Here is a 16,391-nt window from a genome sequence, read left to right as displayed (position 1 = left end):
AGAGGGTGGGGGGGCCCCGCGATCGATTGCTTGGAGCTCGGCTTAGCCAGGCTGGGGGTCCTCCCAGGGGCTGGCGACTCGGCGCTCGGCAGCTCCGCCCGCGGGGAGGTGAGGACCGGGCTGGGACGCCCGCGGGGAGGAGGGTCTGGGTTCAACTGCCCGGCCGTAGTTGGCGTCTGAAGCCATGTACCGGCACAGCGAGTTACCCGCCGCCTGCCCCTCAGCCCCCAACCGCTCGGGCCCTCAGGCCGGGCCGTGCGGCCCCCTCAGTCCCGCCCACCTTCCCTCAGCCCCGGCCGCGCGGCCACTCGGCCCCGCCCACCGGCCCTTCAGCACCGGCCGCGCGGCCACTCGGCCCCGCCCACCTTCCCTCAGCCCGGGCCGCGCGGCCACTCGGCCCCGCCCACCTTCCCTCAGCCCCGGCCGCGCGGCCACTCGGCCCCGCCCACCTTCCCTCAGCCCCGGCCGCGCGGCCACTCGGCCCCGCCCACCTTCCCTCAGCCCGGGCCGCGCGGCCACTCGGCCCCGCCCACCTTCCCTCAGCCCCGGCCGCGCGGCCACTCGGCCCCGCCCACCGGCCCTTCAGCACCGGTCGCGCGGCCACTCGGCCCCGCCCACCTTCCCTCAGCCCCGCCCACCTTCCCTCAGCCCCGGCCGTGCGGCCGCTCAGTCCGGACCGCGCGGCTCCTCAGCGGCGTTTCTGGTGAGAAGGAGGCGCGTCCTGGGGCGCACGAGGCGGGCCGCCTCCCTCGCGGTGGGACTCCACAGAGCTGGCTGAGAGGGGTCCGTTCTGGTTGCTCGCGGGGCCTCTTGTGTTTGCGTCCGGGGGTGTGCGGCCTCCTGACGGGAGCTGGTGGCGCGTGCGCGTCTATTCCGGCCGCCTGGTTTTACCGCCCTGGGTACCCAGACCCCCGGGGGCGGGACGACTGCCCCAGCGCTGGGGGCTGGGGCCACACGCGGGGACCGAAGCCTTCTGCTTTGCGGGGCTTGCTTGGATTTAGAATACACACTAGGCAATCCACAGGGACGTGTTTGTTTTAGGTCCTCATTCGGTTCCAGGATGGACCCTTCCCCTGCCTGGTCGGTACCTGGGGAGAGGGGGTGAAATCTGAGGCTCTGACGATTGTGTGGTCCCTTCCCTGGCCGGGACTCGGGGACTTGGAATAATTTGTTCCCATGGTGATGATTTTGAGACAGAGTCTAACTCTGTCGCCCCGAGTTGAGTGGCCAGGCGTCACAGCTCCCAGCAACTTCAAACTCTTGGGCTCAAGTGATCCTCCTGCCTCAGCCTCCCGAGTAGCTGAGACTACAGGCGCCCGCTTCAACACGTGGCTAGTTTTTCTATTTTTAGTAGAGACGGGTCTCACCCTTGCTCAGGCTGGTCTTGAACTACTGAGCTTAGGCAATCCACCTGCCTCCGTCTCCCAGAGTCTAGGATTATAGGCATAAGCCACCGTGCCCGGCCTTTTCCCACGATTATTCTCCTACTTAAAAGTTATGTGCTGTCATTTGTGATGGTCGGTTATTCCAGTGAATGTTGATTTCCCCTTCACTGTTTCTAGCCAATCAGAAATTTATTTATCTCTCTATTTGTACTTTTGAAATAAGTATGTTTCTGACAGTAAAAATTGTAAGGAATATATAATAGATCCAAGACTTTGCACAAGTACGGATTATAGGAAAGAAAATGCTAAATTGTCATTAATATAAATAGAGAAGGTGCAGGTGGGCTCCACAAGCAACATATTATGTAGTCACAAAAATAGTTTAAGTATTCTAACAGTGATTAGTTAAGAGCAGAGCAGACCAAAAAAAAGCCACTTCCGAGGATATTGTATATTGTGTTTTTGCAATATAATTTTGTGCCGTATGTTGAAACTAAGACATGGTAATAATCCAAAATGAAGCAGTTTAGAAAATCTGAATCTAAACCTAGAATTTAAGTTTAATTAATTCAAAATTTAGCATCCCTTCACATAAACTCATACTGAAATTTAGGAAAATCTCTTTTAGGGCCTGCATTAAAAAAAAATTATTTACATAATGAAAGTGCTGAATTCATCATCTTTAGAACCTTCACGATTTGAAGACATAAATCCTGAACTAGGCAAAAACTCACATTTTTAAACTGAACATTAAAGTTTTGGAGGGTAAAATTTTAAGTTTCATAAAAACATTTTTTATTTGACATTAATGTTATTTTTATAAACCGATTGTTACTAATACATTTATCCCACAATGAATACTTACAGACCACACACTGTTCTGAATTACTGGAATACATTATTGAGCAAAAAGTTCCTGCTTGCTTTAAAGGGAGAAAGATAATAAACAACTAAACACGGTATAATGTCAGTTATCAACATATTATGAAGAAAAATAATGCAGAGAAAGGGGATGAACAATAGTTAAGGGATTTTTCCCCCCATAGGGGTTTAAATATCAGAATTAAAATACATACGTAATATTTTTATTTTGAACCAAAACAAGTTATATTCTTTTTTTTTTAGAGACAGAGTCTTACTCTGTCGCCCTCAGTAGAGTGCTTTGACATCACAGCTCACTGTAACATCCAGCTCTTGGGCTTAGGCGATTCTCTTGCCTCAGCCTCCTGAGAAGATGGGACCACAGGTGCCCGCCCCAACGCCTGGCTATTTTTTTGTTGCAGTTTGGCCTGGGTGGGGTTTGAACCCACCACCCTTGGTATATGGGGTTGGTGCCCTACTCACTGAGCCACAGGCGCTGCCCAAAACAAGTTATATTCTTGTATATACTAGAACTAGAAATCAAAAGTTCTTTTGAAAATATTTGCTGGTTCAATAGGTTTTTCAATTATAACATTTTCCCCAAAATTTATAGTTTTATTATCTTACTTGCAGTTTCTTTTAGAATAAAGAATTCAGGTATGTGCTTCCCTAAAGATTTTCTACTTAAATTCTGAGGTAGCAAAGTCATATAAAAATGGTCTGGTGAGTTTTACTTTAGAGAAAGTTTTTTGTTTTTTGTTTTTTTTGTTTATTTAAAAACAGAGTTTCCTTAAAACTAGAAAGAGAACATTTTGTTATTTTTTGCACAGTATAAAAACATGATTCTGGAATTGTTTTCAACTTCTGAAATTGTTTACTTGAAGATGTTAAAGACTCTGTTAGCATAATTTTGAATGACTTCCTTCCTGCTATCCTATTATCCTAGGCTTCTATTTTCATACAGTTAAATTGTTTTAGACACTTACAGAGCCACAGTAATTTCTTTTGCTCTTTTACAATTTCTTTTTGGGTGACTAATTGATAAAAATGACAAAAATGAAAAAAGTGATTAAATTAAACGGAAGGGAGAAACCCAAAAAAGAAAACAATAAAAAAAAAACCCACAGTATTCTGGATCAGTAACAACAGTCCTACAGTATACATAGGTTTAGTCTTCTTACTAGTAGCATTTTGTGGAGGGGTGTGCACCTGGAAACATTTCTTCGTTCCCACATCACTCCCACTTGTATTTTACCCCACATCAGGGAGGATTGAAAATTGGACAGACATAATCTCAGAGAATAATGTGGATTTCTCCACCTGATGGCGCTAGTATAGTTTCTTCAATTTTAGTTTCTTTCCTGAGGACAAATTTGCGGTATATTAACTATCACAGAAGAAATAGAAATGTGATTATATTTTATGATTTGTGAATTTTACTTCATGTTTTGTCATATAGAATGTTCTATAATGTTTCATTATTTAGAAAACAATTGGGATGTATTGTTGATGTGCAGGGAAAAGTAATTGCAATGTGAAAAGAGCAATGTCCATGTCTGTAAAATGGTTTCCTATCACATTTGAATCTTTGCTCAGCCTGGATTTTTATTACATTCCCAGGTGGCCAATGCTGAACCTTATTTTTTTTTTTGAGACAAGAGCCTCCCAAGTAGCTGGGACTACAGATGCCCGCCACAATGCTCAGCTATTATTTTTTGGTTGTAGTTGTCATTGTTATTTGGCAGGCCTGGGCTGGGATTCGAACCCACCAGCTCTGGTGTGTGTGGCTGCGCTATAGGGGCCAAGCCTATGCTGAACGTTTTTATCCTTTATGTTTATGTAACATCTATGAATATAAAGATGATCTTTTAAAAAAGAATGTAAGCATATTACAGGTATATGTAGTCTATGCTTACATAATATGACTATAAATATACACAACATGTTAAACCTGTAATTCTTTTATTTTGGGAAAGTACAAACACATAAAGAATAAACAATATTATAATGAATCCCATGTACCTATTATGTAGCTTTAGCAGTTATCAAATCATTGCCAATATTGTTTCATCAGTACTTCTTTCTCTGCCTTTCTCCCTTTATTTTTAAGCACATCCCTGCATATGTTCATAATGTATTGTTAGAAGTGTATACATTCGTGATAAAATGTAATATATTAACTCAAAAATAATGATATGAATTATTAAATATTTAGAGTCCAAAGGAGTGATTAATTCTATCTTAGGGAAGAGGACAAATTCAGAGAAGTCTTTGAAGAAGAAATGACGTTTGACTTACACCTTGAAGGATGGATGGGAATTTGTCAGATGGCGAATGGAAGAAAACACATTATGTGAAGGGAGGGGTGCAAGTGTGGAAGTGAATGAATGAGAGGAGAACAGAGAAAGATGTATTTGAATATTGAGGAACTTTGGAGGAAGTTGCAGAAGATAAAACTAGGAGGATAGTCTGTGGTTATATTTTACAGGACATTGTGGGAAATTAATAATTATAGTTTTTCTACCCCAAAATATTTTCCTACGCCTTTGTAAATAAAATATAAACTACTTTTCTATGTTTTATAGATTGATGACAAAGTCCAGTTTTCAACAATGCTGAAATCAAATGACTGCTTCTTTTCTTTGGATAATTTGTTTTTTGAAAAACCAGATGAAGTTGAAAAGTAAGTCTACATTAAAAAATAACAGTGGGGCGGCGGGTTCAAACCCGGCCCCAGCTGAACTGCAACCAAAAAATAGCTGGGCGTTGTGGCGGGCGCCTGTAGTCCCAGCTACTCAGGAGGCTGAGGCAAGAGAATCGCTTAAGCCCAGGAGTTGGAGGTTGCTGTGAGCTGTGTGATGCCATGGCACTCTACTGAGGGCCATAAAGTGAGACTCTGTCTCAAAAAATAAATAAATAAATAAATAAAAAATAACAGTGTATTTTTTAAGGGCTTTTTTTTTTTTTTTTTTTTAGTTTTAGAGAGTTTTAATTTTTCTTGCTGGTAAATAAAAAATTAAGGATCAGCAAAATCATGTTTCAGTTATATATTTGGTAAATATGGAATTCATATTCAAATATAAGGGAGTAACTGAAGTTTAACATTTTGAATGTTATAATTTTTTAAATGGAATAGATTTTTACCTATTTGGCTCCCATTTGTTTATGTTTCTGGTATGTTCAAATTATTTTTGGCCAAGCTCAAGAGTGGAAATAATGGTTAAAGAGTAGCTCCGGACAAGGAGTGATGGTACCTTTTGGAAACAGAGTGGGCAGTGTGCCAGAGGCCATGTGTGATAGGAAATTTAGTGCAGGCAGGAAGTAGGGGTGCAAATAAGATGTGAGGCCAAAGGAAACAAGAGTAGAGAGTAGGTACTCTGTCAAAGACTGGCTTTTATGGATTTAACGTGTGCATTTCTCTTAATTCTGAATTTTTTGTGTTCTATTACATTTTAATGGAGCATATTTATTGCCTCATTTATTCAAATATTGATTAAATAGTGAAAGGGATATGAAAAGGATGAAACAGACTTTTACTTCAAAAAAATAAAGTCTAGAGTATAGGAGATTAAACACACATATTGAAAGGTCACTAGTAAATAATGTGACCATGTAATTCATCATCTAGACTGGGACTCTTTTTTTTTTTTTTTCCAGACAGAGCCTTACTTTGTCACCCTGGATAGAGTACTGTTGTGTCATAGCACACAGCAACCTCAATCTTCTGAGTTGAACATTTCTCTAGCCTCAGTCTCCTGAGGTAGCTGGGACTACAGGTTTCACCACCTAGCTAGTTTTTCTGGTTTTAGTAGAGACAGGATCTCTCTCTTGCTCAGGTTGGTCTGGAACTCCTGAGCTCAAGCAATTCATCTGCCTCGGCCTCCCACAGTGCTAGGATTATAGGCGTGAGCCACCACATTGGGCTAGAGTGGGACGCTTTTGAGTGGGTAAGAGTACATCTAACTGGGTCAACAAGTATTAATCAGAACTGGCTGATACAAATTAGGGAACATTTTCAAAGGTTATCCTTCTAATAGTACAAAGTCAACAATATGTGCACAGCAAATGAGCATATATTCATGAAATGAAATTTCAGATTTGGAAGAAAAGTCATTTTTGGCTACATGATCAGGTCAGGCTTTATAGAAATAGGGGGAGATTTCAGGAGGCCTTGAAGGATTTGCTAATTCTTATAGACAGAGAGGAAGTTACACTGTTATATCCAGACAAAAAGAGTGAATCAAGCCAGTTCATGATACTTCTGTGGAATAGTGTATGGAAAAGTTTTCTAGAGTAGACAATTCATAGAGCAAAAAAATTGGGACAAAAAGTTAGAAAAATAAGTTGAGTAAGAGGAGTTTGTGGTGGGCATTAAATGCCACAATAAGGATCTTGGACTAAATTTTCTTGTGTCTAAAAGCCATGGAATTAAATCAATAGTTACTGAAGAGTCTACCTAATTATATAAAGCACTGTGCTAAGTACTACTGACATAAATGGAAATAAAAACAAAACCGTTAAGTCTTTACAATCTAGAAAGAGTATCAGATATCTATGTATCTACCTATCTACACCACAACACATACAATACAAGGTAGGCTGTAATAAATACAGGTTTAGTTTGTAAGAATAGAGAAGGGTGGCCAGGTACAGTGGGTCCTGCCTGTAATCCTAACACTTTGGGAGGCTGAGGCAAAAGGATTGCTTGAGACCAGGAAAGACCTCATCTTTACAAAAATTAGAAAAATTAGCTGGGCACATGGCTGTAGTCCCAGCTACTTGGGAGGCTGAGGCAAGAGGATTGCTTAAGGCCAGGATTTTGAGGTTGCAGTGAGCTACATGGGCCATTACAAAAGTTTTGAGATACACAAAAATCAAGAAACAAAATCCACGCAGATGAAAACAAATGAAACCCTGTCAACAACACTGATAAGCCCAACAAGTTGAAGCTTGCACAGGTGAATCAGAAAAGATGCTGTCAACTGTGTTTCTTGGAAATGGAATAATGGATCATAACACGATCTGTCTCAAAACTCTCACATATAATGATGCCACTGCACTCTAGTCTGAGTGACAGAGCAAGATCTTGTCTCAAAAACAGACAAGTAAACAAAAATTTAAAAAAGAGGGTAGGGAGAAAATCTTAGGGAAACTAGTGAGATAACTTGGAAAAATTAGAATTTGGGCTAGGTTTGGTGGCTCGTGCCTGTAATCTTAGCAGTCTAGGAGGCGGAGGTGACTAAATTACCTGTGGATTACTTGAGCTCACAAGTTCAAGACCAGCCTGAGCAAGAGTGAGACCCCGTCTCTACTAAAAATAAAAAACTGAGGCAAGAAGTTAGCTTGAACCCAGGAGTTTAAAGTTGCTGTGAGCTATGATGCCACAGTATTCTACTGAGGGTGACAAGAAAAATAAAAGTTAGGCTCGCCTCCTGTAGCTCAGTGAGTAGGGCACCGGCCACATACACTGAAGCTAGTGGGTTTGAGCCCGGCCCAGGCTGGGCCTGCTAAACAATGACAACCACAAAAAATAGCTGGGCATTGTGATGGGTGCCTGTTGTCCCAGCTACTTGGGAGGATGAGGCAAGAGAATCGCATAAGCCCAAGAGTTTGAGGTGCTGTGAGCTGTGATACCACGGCCGTCTACTGAGTGCAACATAGTGAGACTCTGTCTCAAAAAAAAAAAAAAGAAAAGTGAGAATTTGAGCTGGGTTTTGAGTGGATATAAAATCTAGTGCCTAGAATAGTGCCTGACACATAGTACTCAGTAAAATAATTATTGAATGGATTAATGAATGAATAAAATAGTGGAACTTCTATAGGTAAATATTGAGAGGTAGGGCAGGGCACAAGGGCATGCAGAATAAAGTGAGTATCTTTGAATAAAGTTGAGGAGACACAGGATGTATTATCTATTTGAGATATAGCAAGTAAAATTTGGCCTGGACTATAAACTAGGTATGGAGAGTTAAAACAGTTAAGTACCTAAGGACACCAGGAAGTCTGGCATTTTTTGTAAGCCACTGAAAAAGTTGAATTAATATGATGGAAACAATTCCAAATGAATGTGGTAGAAATGTGTAAAATATACAAGAGACAAAGCCTAGAGGCAGTGAGGGCAGTTAAGATATGTTTAACAGTTGATTAGAGCTTTGATTATGATAGTGGCAGTGAAAATATAAAGGAAATGATGAATTCAAGAAGCATTATAAGAAAGATGCAATAAAACTTCATATGAGTCCGGATATAGTGAATAAAGAAGATTATACTATAGTTTGGATTCTGGTTGACTGGGAGAGTAATGGCACCTCTAGAAAAAAAAATTGGGAAATCATGAGAAGGCTGAATAGTAGAGCTATTATTTTCTTTCTTGGATTTTCTCAAATAGTTCACATACAGAAAAGAGTTACCATAGCAAGCCTAAACTGTTATTCTTGAAAAGGTCTACTTGCAAGGCTGGTCTTAGGCTGGAGTCTGAGAACTTAGATTTCAGAAAGTTTCCCACCATTAACTGTGGATAACAGTGGCTTACTGTGAGTAAACTATTTATACGAATCATATGGTTTCTGCTGAACACCTGCTTTTCTACTGGGATTCTGAAATTTACATACCCAGTATGTGCCAGACAGTCCTTGCTTACATGATTAGCCCTGGGAATTGAGTCCCTAATGAACTTCCTTTGTTTGGCAACATTTTATGGGTGTTGTCACAACTTATGACTGGGAGAATTAAGTACATTTTGTGTGACTTTGTTGGGAAAGACTCTTGAAAGCTTGTTCCTGATTTCCCTTGGGCTTTGCTTCATAGCCATTTAACTGGCAGTGATCTGAGGAATCCTTTGACATAGTCCTAAATTTTAATGATCTGGCTTATTGTCAGACATTGTGTCGGAAATTGTCAGATAATGTGTTGTAGATTTTTGATTTGGAAAATATGGCCATAGCAGCTATGTGTTAGGTGTTCCAAGAGATAGAAAAATAAAAGACTGAGTCTTTCACTTTTAGAGAGCTTAACATCCTAAATGAAGAGATAAGAAATAAATCATAAAATTATTGGGATTTGGCTCAGCTGGGATTTGGTGCCCTAGCTGCTCACACCGGGGCTGGCAGGTTTGAACCCTGCCCAGGTTTGCCAAACAACAATGACAACTACAACCAAAAAATAGCTGGGTGTTGTGGTGGGCACCTCCCAAGTAGTCCTAGCTACTTGGGAGGCCGACACAAGAGAATCTCTTGAGCCTAAGAGTTGGAGGTTGCTGTTAGCTGTGACGCCATAGCACTTTACCGAGGGTGACATAGTGAGACTGTCTCAAAAAAAAAATCGTTCGGATTTGGTGTAGATAGAATATATGGTGCTCTTCTCAACCTTATTTCCTGTCACCTAACACTTATCTTTTTGTCTTAGTGAAGGACACACCAACTTTGATTGGAAAAGAACTATTAAAGCAGTATTTGTTGATAGGATCACAGATGAAAGTTATGGAAGGGTAAAGATGCCAACAGTGTAGCAAAAATCTTATCAGTTGCTGTAAGATTGTAAAGGGATTTTCAGTTTCATTTGGTTGCTTGGATTTTCTGTGGTTTAGATGGCTTTGGACCAAGAATATTTGGGTTAGGACATTAACATGTAATAATGTTGTAAGAATATTCTAGAATACCAGTAATGGTATCGTTTGCCATGATTAGTTCTGAGGTATGTCATAAGTAATTTGTTACTTATAATAGTTAAAATGCTGAAGTTTGAGATACTACTTTTTAGAATATTGGAGATTTAAGATTGTTGTTACTAGAATTTTTTTTTTTTTTTGAGACAGAGCCTCAAGCTGTCGCCTTGGGTAGAGTGCTGTGTCATCACAGCTCACAGCAACCTCAAACTCCTGGGCTTAAGCAGTTCTCTTACCTCAGCTTCCCAAGTAGCTGGGACTACAGCCGCCTGCCACAATGCGCCCAGCTGTTTTTTGGTTGTAGTTGTCATTGTTGTTTGGCAGGTCCAAGCTGGATTCAAATCTGCCAACTCTGGTGTACCTGGCTGGTGCTTTAGCTGCTTGAGCTACAGACCCCGAACAGGTTACTAGAATTTGAATTGTAGAAGAGGATATGTGTTACTGCCATTAGTTAGGTAGCTGTCTGACACAGCAATATCATTAATCCTATGACATAAGGGAAAAAATGTTGAGAATACTGTTGTATAGGGAGAGAGAAATCAAAGTACTTACAGAACGTTAGCTACAGAATGTTTATCTAAGATTCTGTACTTGAGTAATGTTTCAATGTCCTCCCAAATACAGTGTTTAATGTTATATCCTTATTTATATATATATATATTCACATTCTTATATTTTATATAGCTATCCAGACAATGAAAAGTCACTGGATTTGTTTCTCCCTCCTGCTCCACTGATTTCAGAAATTCCAGATATTCAGGAATTAGAGGAAGAAATAGAAAGTCATAAACTATTAGGTAAATTAGCATGAATTTGTTGTAAGCCCAAACCCATGCAGTTCATATCAATATTAAAAGCTCTAATTTGATCATTATACATTACATGTATCAAAATATCACATGCACATCGGCTATATGTATAATAATTATGCAAAGTGATAAAAATGTCTTTATTTTAATGAAGTAAAATGAAAGTGGAGACTTACTTTTAATAATGCTCACTAAATCTTTTTATTTATTTATTTATGTTTTGCAGTTTTTGGCCAGGCTGGGTTTGAACCCACCACCTCTGGTATATGGGGCCAGCACCCTACTCCTTTGAGCCACAGGTGCCATCCAATGCTTACTAAATCTTAAAATCCAAAACAGTTTCCTTCTCCATAAATACAAATACATACATATATACACACATACACACACACACAATAAGCTATTACATATAACTTGTTTTGACTAATGTTCTGGAAAAATATTTTTTCCTCTTACTAGTAAAACTCCTGTTACCACTGTTCAGGTTGCTTTGCTCTTTACTAAAGGTAACCAGATTTCTGAAATATACTGAATGATAAAAGCAAGATCCAGAAGATTATGTGTAGTTTGACACGATCTTTATAAATCTCAAAAACAAGAGTAAACAATATATGTGATCTAATGTAATATTGGTAAAATATTAACTTTTAAATTGGGTCATAGGTTCATACATACATATTTTATTATTAAGCTTCACAATTTGCATATGTTATATATACAAAAATATACTCATATCAAATAATATATAGCATATATACTATATGTAGCATAATATATGTATATAATAGATGTTAAAGAAATTTAAACCATAATAAGGCCTCCAAACTCTGCTTAAACCTCCCAAAGAGTCTCTGTAAAGAAACCTTTAAAATTATGTCACTATGGGTCGACGCCTGTGGCTCAGTGAGTAGGGTGCCAGCCCCATATACTGAGGGTGGCGGGTTCGAACCCAGCCCCAGCCAAACTGCAACAAAAAATAGCCCGGCGTTGTGGCAGGACCTTGTAGTCTCAGCTACTCGGGAAGCTGAGGCAAGAGAATCGCCTAAGCCCAAGAGATGGAGGTTGCTGTGAGCTGTGACGCCATGGCTCTCCACTAAGGGTGACAAAGTGAGACTCTGTCACTATGATGAAGACATTTCTTTATCTTGATTTTAGCAGCAAAATCACAAACTTAAAAACATTGTATCATATATTTTAATACTGGATCATATTCAGTAGCATTTTGTGATTGACTATTGTATTTCTGTATGTAAATTATATCAGTTTTAAAATCTTCATAATTATAGTAAATAAAATATTTAAAATAAAATAGTTAAATGTTTTAATTTTGAAATGAATGATTATGTTCATGGGTCAGGAATTAAACCTATTTTATAATATAGGTTCTTGATAAATTTAAAATTTAATCTCAATAATTCTGAATTAATTTGAGTGTCCTTCATTGGTGTAATATACCTTAAAATCACCTGTATTTTAAAACCATATGTGGTTTTATTATTGTTATTATATTAATACTTTTCTTCTGGTTTTCATATTGAACTGGTAAACTCTTCTAAAAATTTTATTGAATTTTTTCACCAATTTGAAAATTATTTTCGTGAAGAACATGTAATAATATATTCCTTTTTTGCAGGTCAAGGGAAGAGACCAAAAATGTCAAACTTAAACATAATGAAAGAAGACACAAATTATATTTCACCAACACAAAAATTTCAATTTTCCTTCCCCTCTAATAAATATGAACAAGATGATCTCAATTTAGGAGGGGTAGGTAACAATGACTTACCGCATGTTGTTGGCAAGCTGACATATTGTCAGAAACAAAAAAATCACATTGGCACTGAGATAGCACCTGAGCAAAATGTTCCTGATGATACAAAATTAGTTAATTTTGTAGAAGATAAAGGAGAAAGCACGTCAGCATTCCGGAAAAGGTAATTAATTAAATGGAATAAATAATATTCAATGAATAAAATCAAATATTTATATGTATATCTAAATGTATTAAATATGGCAGAATCTGAATAAGAAAAATACCAAAATTCTATCTCCTGAATAATTCTGGACTCTCTTCATTTCTGATACCACAGTACTAGTCCTACCCATAAAAATAGCCATGACCATTACATTCAGCTATTTTATCTACTGCAAATGATACCAGCACAGTACAGGTGGGACACAAGGATCTTCATTTTAAACAAAATTTCCAGTTGATTGTTGTGCACACTAAAGTTTGAGAACCATTTTTCTAAAGTCCTAGGCTTTAAGCAGAAGAATGAAATTAGATTTTTCTTTTCTTTAGGTTCATTTTGGCCCCAGTATGGATGTCAAATCAGAAATAAAATGTATTGTGAAGATCCACTAACCCCAGGTGACAGAGTGAAACTCTGTCTCAAAAAAACCAAACAAAAAAAGATTTATTTTTAGTGTTGATGGAAGAAAATGGTGGCTTGATCTAGGATGACGGTAGCTGGAATGGGAGGAGTCCAAAATTATTTAGAAGGTAGAATCCCATAAGACTTAAATGATTATTGGAATTGATACCTGACTTCTGGGTTTTTGGTTTAAGCCAGAATGAAGGATGGTAATTCCCTTTTATGATATAGAGCACTATAAAGGAAGAATAGGTTTTAGGGAAGGTGATGGGTATAGATTTAGACATGTTGATTTTAGATACTTATAAATAGTCCAAATAGACTGTTGAACATATGGAAAAAGTCTAGTTGATAGTTTTTGTTTTCTCTGTGACATAGGAAATGAGGTTATATGTGGTATTTGAGGGACAAAGTGAGGGTATTGAGCAGGAATGAGAAGAGTGGAAGAAATTATGGAGAATGGAAAGCAATATAATTAGAATAATGGTAGGATTGCTGGACACTGTGAAGGGCTCTGTTGAGGTTTGTTGGGCCAGGACTGGTCAGGTCTCTGGCCCCGGCTTATCTATTGCCCAGACTCGGACTGCTGTGCTACCTTGCTCAGGATCAACTACCCTTAGGTGCCTGGGGGCTATTCGTCTGAGCAAAACGGAGTGAAACAGTTTTAGTAGGAGAGTAAATCTTAGCAGTCTTCCAAGAAGGGCATCAGACAGATGCCCTGCGAGCAAGAGGAGTGCAAGAGTTAGAGTGAGTGAGTCCGTGAAAGAATGAGAACTGAACCTGGACTAACCTTTCCTGCAGCTACTTATAGACGTGATCCCGTGGCTGTTTGCCCCACAGGTCTAGAGACTGCCAAGCACTGATGTTCTGGTCTTGCATGCTCTTGTGTTAAGGAGAGTCGTATCCCTTCCCCATGCCCTTATCACCAAGATGTTATATTACCGAGATGTTATATCACAGGTGTTTCTTATAGTTACAGTGTGTTCTGAGCTTAACTCTTGCTTCTCCTTTATATGGTCTGCTACAGAGGTTGATTTCTATAATTTTTTCCTATGAGCTTTATTAAGATACAATCCACATACAATAAAATTCACCCTTTTGAAGTCTAAAATTTACTGGTTTTTTTTTTTTTTTTTTTTTGTGGTTTTTGGCCAGGGCTGAGTTTGAACCCCCACCTCTGGCATATGGGACCAGCGCCCTACTCCTTGAGCCACAGGGTTTTTATAATATTCATATAGTTGTGCAACCATTATTGTTATCTAGTTTTAAAACATTTACAGTTTTAGCTCTTAGGTTTTGATCAATGAGCTATTGAGTGAAGTAAGATTCCACCTTCATTCTTTTAGTGTGAAGATATTCAGTTGTTCCAGCACCATTTGTCAAAAAGACTATTCTTTCCCTATTGATTGTCATGAGACCCTAATTGGAAATAATCTGAGGTCTAGTGTTTAGTAATGCTAAGTAATCCTTTGACTCTCTGATGGCAAGATGGTATCCAATAATTCAAATCAGTTTTTTTTTAATTTTTTTTTTTTTATTAAATCATAGCTGTGTACCTTAATACGATCATGGGGCACCATACACTGGTTTTATAGACCATTTGACACATTTTCGTCACACTGGTTAACATAGCCTTCCTGGCATTTTCTTAGTTATTGTGTTAAGACATTTACATTCTACATTTACTAAGTTTCGCATATACCCTTGCAAGATGCACCACAGGTGTATTCCCACCAATCACCCTCCCTCCGCCCACCTCCCCCTCCCTTCCCTCCCTTTCCCCTTTCCCCCTATTCTTGGGTTATAACTGGGTTATAGCTTTCATGTGAAAGCCATAAATTAATTTCATAGTAGGGCTGAGTACATTGGATACTTTTTCTTCCATTCTTGAGATACTTTACTAAGAAGAATATGTTCCAGCTCCATCCATGTAAAGATGAAAGAGTATATCTTTCTTAAAGGCTGCATAATATTCCATAGTGTACATATACCACAATTTATTAATCCATTCATGGATCGATGGGCACTTGGGCTTTTTCCATGACTTAATTCAAATCAGTTTTGACACTAACTCCTGGAGTTACCATCAGACCCCACAGGTTAAGGGCTCAGTCCTTTGAGGTTGTCCTCACTTCAGATGCCAGGGGAAAAATATGTGTGTCCATGTTATTCACAATTCTGTCTGGTCAGTTGCAAATTTGAAGGTTCTCATGACCTCACTTTAGGTTCAGTAATTTGCTAGAGTGACTTACAGAATTAAGAAAAACATTTTACTTACATTTGGTAGTTTATTATAAAGGGTATAACTCCAAATGAAAGAGATCCATAGGACACAATATGGGGGAGGGAGTGCATAATTTTCATCCCTTCTCTGAGTGTGCTATCTTCTCAGTACCTTTATATGCTCACCAACCCAGATGTTCTTGGAACTCGACTGTTTAAAGTTTTGTTTTGTTTTGAGCTCTGTTGTTGCCTAGGCTAGAGTGCCATGACATCAGCCTAACTCACAGAAACATCAAACTCCGGGGTTCAAGCAGTCTTTCTACTTCATCCTCCTGAATAGCTGGGACTACAGTCATCTACCAGGATGCCCTGCTAATTTTCCTACTTTTAGTAGAAATGGCATCTTGTTCTTGCTCAGGCTGATCTCCAACTCTGAGCTGAAGCCTTCCTCCCAACTTGTCCTCCCAGAGTGCTAGGATTACAAGTGTGAGCCACCATGCCTAGCCTGTGTAAGGGTTTTGGTAGAGATTCCATGATTGATGAAATTATTGGCTATGGATAATTAAATTTAATCTTCAGTCACTCTCATCCTTGGAGGTCAGGGATGGAGGAATGGGCAGTAGGATCTGAAAGTTTGAACCCTCTAGCAACATGGTTGGTTCCTCTTATAACTATCCTCCATCCTCAAACTATCTAGGGTCACTCCAGTGGTTACTTTATTTGTATAAACTTTGGTGTGGTCCAAAGAAAGAAAGAAAGGGGCTTCCTGTGAATAACAAAGATACTCTGTCATTTCTGTCACTCAGGAAATTTCAAAGGAGCTCTGTGCCAGGATCCAGGGACAAAGACTAAATACAGAGAGTGCCAAAAAAATGTATACACACTATTCATCATGCCTGTCACATGGTGATGCCAACATTTATTTGATTAATGCCATCTTTTGAGTGACTGTCATACTATATATTGCTACTGTAATTCAACTTCGAAAAGTGATACATAGATAAACCCTCTTAAAATGTATTTACATTTTTTGGCACCCTTGGTATTCATTTCCTGTTGCACCACATAAAGGTTT

At 39.3% G+C, this 16,391-nt stretch overlaps 1 protein-coding gene across 1 annotated transcript in view; it reads left to right on the top strand.

The window, feature by feature from the left end:
- The first annotated feature begins 754 nt into the window (after window positions 1-754).
- HFM1 (helicase for meiosis 1) overlaps window positions 755-16,391 on the top strand; it is a 110,684-nt gene continuing 95,047 nt past the window's right edge. Inside the window, exons 1-4 of the mRNA XM_053591303.1 lie at window positions 755-783; window positions 4,832-4,929; window positions 10,594-10,706; window positions 12,352-12,652. Of these exons, the coding sequence (XP_053447278.1) occupies window positions 4,859-4,929; window positions 10,594-10,706; window positions 12,352-12,652 (485 nt within the window). The 5' untranslated portion in view covers window positions 755-783; window positions 4,832-4,858. The remainder of the gene's footprint in view (window positions 784-4,831; window positions 4,930-10,593; window positions 10,707-12,351; window positions 12,653-16,391) is intronic.

Source organism: Nycticebus coucang, chromosome 5, assembly GCF_027406575.1.
Source record: "Nycticebus coucang isolate mNycCou1 chromosome 5, mNycCou1.pri, whole genome shotgun sequence".
Lineage (NCBI taxonomy): Eukaryota > Metazoa > Chordata > Mammalia > Primates > Lorisidae > Nycticebus > Nycticebus coucang.
This window is presented reverse-complemented; position numbering and strand designations above follow the sequence as displayed.